General features: G+C 41.1%; 1 protein-coding gene across 1 annotated transcript in view; it reads left to right on the top strand.

Annotated features, from left to right (window-relative positions):
* The window catches only part of Mfap1 (microfibril associated protein 1), a 16,019-nt gene extending 9,765 nt beyond the window's left edge, over positions 1-6,254 (top strand). The window contains exons 7-9 of the mRNA XM_008849046.3: positions 1,765-1,924; positions 5,428-5,517; positions 5,605-6,254. Of these exons, the coding sequence (XP_008847268.1) occupies positions 1,765-1,924; positions 5,428-5,517; positions 5,605-5,787 (433 nt within the window). The 3' untranslated portion in view covers positions 5,788-6,254. The remainder of the gene's footprint in view (positions 1-1,764; positions 1,925-5,427; positions 5,518-5,604) is intronic.
* Positions 6,255-7,342: the final 1,088 nt, after the last annotated feature.

The following is a 7,342-nucleotide window of genomic DNA, read 5'->3' as shown; positions in this document are numbered from 1 at the left end:
GTGTGTGTGTGTGTGTGTGTGTGTGCATGCGTGCGTGTGTGTGTGTGTGTGGTTTTTTTTTTGAGACAAGGTCTCCCTGTAGACCCAGCTGGTCTAGAACTCAAAGAGCTCTACCTGCCTCTGCCTCCAAAGTGCTGGGATTAAAGGCATGCACTACCATGCCTGGCTACAACTTTTTATTTCTAATTTGTGTTTGTGTGTGTGTCTCTGTTTACACAGATGTGTGTGCAGTGCCCAAAGAGGCCAACAGAGGGTGTTAGATTCCCTGAGTTGGAATTACAGGCAGTTGTGAGCCACTGGACCTGAGGGCTAAGAACTGAATTTGAGTCCTCTGTAAAAGCAATACACACTCTTAACCACTGCCCAATTGAACTTTTTTTTACATTTTGTTTTGTTTTGTTTTTTAAGACAGGGTCTCCTATAATGAGCTCCGGCTCACCTCAAACTTACCAAGTGAAGTGATCTGACTTTACCATCTGAGTGCTGGTTTCAAGCATGTACCACCATGCCCAGTTTTGTATCATGCAAAGAATGTAACCTAGGGCTTCTTGCAAGCAAGGCAATTTACACAATGGGCAATTTTCCCAACTCTTATGCTGGTCTTCAATGTAAAATTATGTAAACATGTGCATTTTTCTGTAGAAAGGGACTATGACCTCCCTTTCTCCCTAGAAAAAGGTTTAAAACCACTGTAATTTAATTTTGGTAATGCTTAAGTTGTGACATACAAGCACATTATGATTACAGTATATCAGCAAAGTCTTAAACAGTTGTTTTGAATTCATTCTGGTTTTGTTTTTAAAGCTAAGAAGGCATTTTAGGGAAGAAGAATTGGTATTTTTGCAAAATCAAGCAGTACTAGATTCAACTTTTAGAAGTTTACAGTACTGAATCTGGCAAACCTAATAATGAAGAACAAATCATCTCTGTTTATTAGGCTCATGGTCTTGACTTCTAACAAGGTACTAAAGATGTAATGTCATGAGCCTATCTTGGCCTGGAACTCACTATGTAGACCAGACAGGCCTTGAACTCATAGAGATCTGCCTGCCTCTACCTCCTGAGTGCTGGGATTAAAGGTGTGCACCACCAGGGCTGGAGAGATTGCTCAGTGGTTAAGAACACTGGTTGTTCTCGCAGAAGACCAGGTTCGAATCCCAGCACCCACATGGCAGCTAACAACTGTCCGTAACTCCATTCCCAGGGGATCCTGTAGCCTCTTCTGTGCAAAGGACCCAGGTTTGATTCCCAGCACTCACATGGCAGCTAACAACCATCTGTAACTCCAGTTCCAGAGGCTCCTGACGCCCCCCTTCTGACCTCTGAAGGCATTGCACGACACAGGTGCACTCACCTACATGCAGGCAATACATACATACACATAAAATAAAAATAATTAAAAAAAAATTTTTTTTTTGTCTTTTTGAAGCAGGGTCTCCCTGTAGCTCCAGCTGTCCTGGAACTCATTATGTAGACCAGGCTGGCCTTGAACTCACAGAGATCCGCCTGCTTCTGCCTCCCAAGTGCTGGGACTACAGGTGTGCGCCACCATGCCTGGCTAAAAATTTTTTTAAAAAGGTGTGCACCACCATGCTGGCAAGGGTTGAGATTTCTAGCCCAGCTACAATAACAAGACTCTCTATGAATGAGTTAATGAATGAAATTTGAAAAGGTGAATAATGACTAAAAGATGGGAGTGCTGTTTTCAGATATTTGGGCCTTTATGTAGTTGAAGAAATACTAATACTTTTGCTCTCTGGATAGGCTTGAAAAGGAAAAAGCAGAAATTGAACGCATGCGAAATCTGACTGAGGAAGAAAGGCGGGCTGAGCTTCGGGCAAATGGCAAAGTTATTACCAACAAAGCGGTTAAGGGCAAATACAAGTTTTTACAGAAGTATTATCACCGGGGTGCCTTCTTCATGGTAAGTGAAAGGGGAGTCAGAACATTGGGCAGTAGGAATAACTTACAGGCATTCCCAACCTTTTGACATTCCGATATAACATTGTCATCTGTAAAATTCATGCTCAAGAACCACAGGATTAAGTTTTTTTTTTAAAAAAAAAAAAATAGCTGGGTGTGGTGGTGCATGTCTTTAATCCCAGCACTTGGGAGGCAGAGGCAGGTAGACCTCTGTGAGTTCAAGGACACTGTCTCAAAAAGACAATAAATAAATAAATAAATAAATAAATAAATAAATAAATAAATAAATAAATAAATAAATAAATAAATAAATAAATAAATAAATAAATAAATAAGGCTAGAGAGATGGCTCAGCGGTTAAGAACACTTGACTGTTCTTGCAGAAGACCGGGGTTTGAATCCCAGCACCCACATGGCAGCTAACAACTGTCCATAACTCCAGTTCCAGGGGATCCAACAGCCTCTTCTGTCTTCTGTGGGCGTTGCACCACACGGGTACACTTACCTACATGCAGGCAATACATGCATACACATAAAATAAAAATATTTTTAAAAAATAATTAAAACAAAAATTTTTAAATCATTTTATGCCCAATTGAGTTTTGTTTATATGAAAACAAAGCTTTTCAAACAGCTCCATGATAATTCATATTTGGGTAGCACTTCATTCTGAGGTTATAGAAAGTGACTGAGCCTAATTATCCAAAAGAATGACTCATTATTTCACCCTTGTGTAGAATGCTATTGTCTTTGTTCTTCGTATGTAAAGACAAAGGCAAACATAGCAGTCATTTAACCCTATATTAGGTGACATGGACTTATTTCTTTTTTTTTTTTTTTTTTTTGGGTTTTTTTTTGATACAGGGTCTCCCTGTAGCCCCAGCTGTCCTGGAACTCACTATGTAGACCAGGCTGGCCTTGAACTCACAGAGATCCTTCTGCCTCTGCCTCCCAAGTGCTCAGATTAAAGGCATGTGTCATCTGCCCAGCTTGGACTTATTTGAATTAATACCAGTAATGATTCCTTAAAAAGGGAAATGAAGAGCCCGGCGTGGTAGTGCACACCTTTAATCCCAGCATTTGGGAGGTAGAGGCAGGCAGATCTTCAGTTCCAGGCCAGTTGGGGCTACAAGGAGACTGTCACAAAAAGACAAAAATTAATTTATTTTTGGAAGCACATGCAAATTCCAGCATTCAGGGGGCAGAGGTTGGGAGTTTGTCTCAAAAAATATGTATGTTGGGGCTGCAGAGATGGTTCAGTTGTTAAGAGCACTGGCTGCTCTTGCAGAGGACCCTGGTTCCATTCCTAGCACCACATGGTGGCTAATAGCCTTCTGTAACTCCAATTCCAGGGGATCCAATGCCCTCTTTTGGCTTCCATGGGCTTTGCAAGACATGAGTGCACCTAGATACCTGCAGACTACACTTAAACACATAAAAATAAAATTTTTTTTTTTTTTGGTCTTTTTGAGACAGGGTCTCCTGGTAGCCCCAGCTGTCCTGGAACTCACTATGTAGACCAGGCTGGCCTTGAACTCACAAAGATCTGTCTGCCTCTGCCTCTGGAGTGCTGGGATTAAAGGAGTGTGTGACCACACACGGCAATAAAATTTTAAAAGGTATGTATGTACTAATGTTTTCAGACCTGAAGGAGATTAATAGTTCATATAAAAAACTATTTAACTGTCCTACCTTTACAGTGAGCTTTTCTTTTCTTTTCTTTTCTTTTTTTTTTAATTTTATTTAATGTTTATGAGTGTATTGCTTGCATGTATCTAAGTGCACTTGTGTTGTGCGGTACCAGCAGAGGTCAGAAGAGGGCATGGGATACCCTGGAACTTGAGTTAGATATATATTTTTTTTTTTGTCTTTTTGAGACAGGGTCTCCCTATAGCCCCAGCTGTCCTGGAACTCATTATGTAGACCAGGCTGGCCTTGAACTCACAGAGATCCGCCTGCCTCTGCCTCCCAAGTGCTGGGATTAAAGGTGTGTGCCACCATGCCCGGCAAGTTACAGATATTTTTTAGCCACCATGTGAGTACTGGAGATTGAACCTGGGTCTCCTGCAAGAGCAGCCAATACTCTAACTGCTGAGCCATCTCTCCAGACTGCCACAGTGAGCTTTTCTGTAGTGAAAGCAAAAGAATGTTCCAGAGCTGTGCTATATAATTCCAGGTCTCAGGAGAAACAAGAATTAGAGGCAACTGAGGCCTGGTAGAACCCAGTTTTATAATCCAGCTACTCAAAAAGTCAGAACAGGAGGATAGCAAGTTCAAGTCCTGTGTAGGCTTACAGCATTATAGGGGCCAGCCTAGGCTACATAGTGAGACCCTATCTAGGGAAAATGATGAGGGGTTAAGGCAAATATATGAAAGTACTGTAACACCTGGTATTATATTGAAGAATATTAAAAGAAGAAAAAAATGGCATGAGGCTAGGAATCTAGCTTAGTGGCAGAGACTTGCCTAGAATATGTGAAGGTTCAATCCCCAGTATCCAAAACAAGAGTTTTTTTCAGATGCAGTAGACACCTGTAATCTCAGTATTTATGAGGCAGAGGCAGGAGAATGAGGAGTTCAAAGCTACATCAAGTTCCAGCCTGGCTAAATGGAGATCCTGTCTCAAAAAGAAAAAGAACAAAAGACTGGCATTAGTATGGCACACACCTATAATCCCAGGGAGGCAGGAAGAAGGAATACAAGTTCCAAGTGAGTTTAGGCCATATATATATGAGCCCCTATCTCAGAATAACCCAGGTAAAAGAAATCACTGATATTTTTGAGAAAGGCAGAAATGAGAATTGCATTTTAGAAACAATGTGGTATGATGGCTTGTGTTAAAAATTTAATAATCCAGCCGGGCGTGGTAGCACACTCCTTTAATCCCAGCACTTGGGAGGCAGAGGCAGGTGGATCTTTGTGAGTTCAAGGCCAGCCTGGTCGACATAGTAAGTTCCAGGAAAACGGGGACTACAAGGGGGCCCTTAGTCAAAAAAAAAAAAAAAAAAAAAAAATCTTATAATCCAGGTGATGCATTATAGAATGTGGTAACTGTTCATAGAAGTACTCAAGTTTTGCATCTGGATCATTGAGAGAATGGTGATACTCCCTGTGAAAAAAAGTGAAATGAGAAAAAGAGGCAGATTTGGAAATGTTGGAATGATTTTCACTCAAGATATTTCAGTACAATATCCAAGAAAAGATACACATATAAGGCAGGAAATTTAGGACTGAAGATTTTTAAAGACTTTCAGAGTTGAAGATGCATGAAATGAACAGCACAGTGAATACAAAGAATAAGCTTTTAGGTGGTATCAACGCTTAGGAAGAAGAAACAATATTAACTAGAAAACATACACACAAGGAGATGTAAGCTCTTGAAGAAAGGCTTGGTACCTTCTGCTTCATGGGTGTTCTTTATAGTTGCATTTAATACATTTGTGGTTTGAGTGGTTAATACATTTGGGAAATAAAGCCATAGACTGGTAAGATTGTTTTCTACAGGATGAAGATGAAGAAGTATACAAGAGAGACTTCAGTGCACCTACCCTTGAGGACCATTTCAACAAAACCATTCTTCCAAAAGTCATGCAGGTATGGGGACCACTGATAATGGAAAAATGGATTGAGGGCAGATGCATTGTATGCTTGGTGTTATAAACTCATCCATCCTTCCTTCAGGTCAAAAATTTTGGACGTTCTGGTCGTACCAAGTACACCCACCTTGTGGATCAAGATACCACTTCCTTTGACTCTGCATGGGGCCAAGAGAGTGCCCAGAACACAAAGTTCTTTAAACAAAAGGCAGCTGGGGTGCGTGATGTATTTGAACGACCATCTGCCAAAAAGCGGAAAACCACCTAGGCTTCAACTTATTCCAACTGTGGGACACAAGGGAATGTCTCAGCATCTGATTCTCAATTTTCTTTAACCATTATTTACATAGTTCGTGTATAGAGCCTTCTGGACTTAACTACCATAACCTGTTTGAAGGTGCTTTTTGAGAGGTTGGACTGATAATGAAAACCCTACAGAAAAGCACTAACCAGGTAGGATTAGAGGCTTCTCACTGAAAACTTTGAGAAATCTTAAGCTTCTCTACTGTGGCTTCCCATATTGACTTGGGACTGTTCTGAGTTCTTTTTCCAGCTCCTTCACTTGATCAGAAGTTCGGGCATATAAGTGGACAATACATTACTTCTACCTTAAGGGTAGGAGTGGTATACTAGGAACTAAGCTCAGTACATCAGTACATGTTTTTGCATTTTGGGGGTTAAGTGAACTTTTCTAAGTAAACATACTTTTTAATCTGTGTGTGTGTGTGTGTGTGTGTATGTGTGTGTGTAATAAAAGAACCACACTGGGAATTTTTTCCAAAAATTTATTTAATCTGTAAAAGTATTTTGCTTGCACATATGTTTATGTGTACCAGGGAGACTAGAAAAGGACACCAGAGCTACCATGTGTGGTGTGGAGCTGGGAACTGAACCTGGATCCTCTGTAAGAGCAGTAAGCACTCTTAACCACTAAGCCATCTCTCCAGTCCCTCACTGGAAAATTTTTTTTTCTTTTGTCTTTTTGAGACAGGGTCTCCCTGTAGCCCCAGCTGTCCTGGAACTCACTACGTAGACCAGGCTGGCCTCGAACTCACAGAGATCCACCTGCCTCTACTTCCCAATTGCTCAGACGATAGGCGTGCACCACCACGCCCGGCTTTGGATTTCTTTTTTTTTTTTTGGTCTTTTTGAGATGGAAATATTTTTAACATAATATTGGAAACAAAATGTAGAAACTAACAGCCATTAACAATCTAATAATTAAAATAACTTATAGTGGGCTGGAGAAATGGCTCAGCAGTTAAGAACACTGACCATTCTTGCAGAAGACCCAGATTCAAATCCCAGCACCCACATGGCAGCCAACAACTGTCCATAACTCCAGTTCCTGTGGGTCCAACAGCCTCTTCTGTTTTCCATGAGCTTTGCATGACACGGGTGCACTTAGCTACATGTAAGCATAACACTCATTCATACACATAAATATAATAAATAAAATATTTAAAATAACATCTAGCCAGGCATGGTGGCACATTATAATTCCAACACTTGGGAAGTAGCAGCAAGATTAGGAATTCAGTCATCTTTGGCCACTAGTTCAGGGCCAGCCTAGACTACATGAAACCCTGTCTCAAAAAAAGACAAGAAAGAGGAAGAAAAAGTGAGGTCGGGGAGCAGGGGCTTTGCTGTGGGTCAGGCCTGCATGGCTGGCTAGGCTGAAGTGGCTCTGACTCAGGGTAGCAGGGAAGTTGTCAGGTTTTTTTTTTTCTCCCCTCCCCTAAACTAGGGTTTAAACCCAGAGCCTGGTGTATGCTAGTCAAGTGCTCTACCACCAAGCTATACTCCCAGACTTCAAATATACA

The sequence above is a fragment of the Nannospalax galili genome, unplaced genomic scaffold (assembly GCF_000622305.1).
Source record: "Nannospalax galili isolate Female #2095 unplaced genomic scaffold, S.galili_v1.0 scaffold732, whole genome shotgun sequence".
Classification (NCBI taxonomy): Eukaryota; Metazoa; Chordata; class Mammalia; order Rodentia; family Spalacidae; genus Nannospalax; species Nannospalax galili.
The sequence above is the reverse complement of the archived record's forward strand: the minus strand, read 5'-3'. Positions and strand labels throughout refer to the sequence as shown.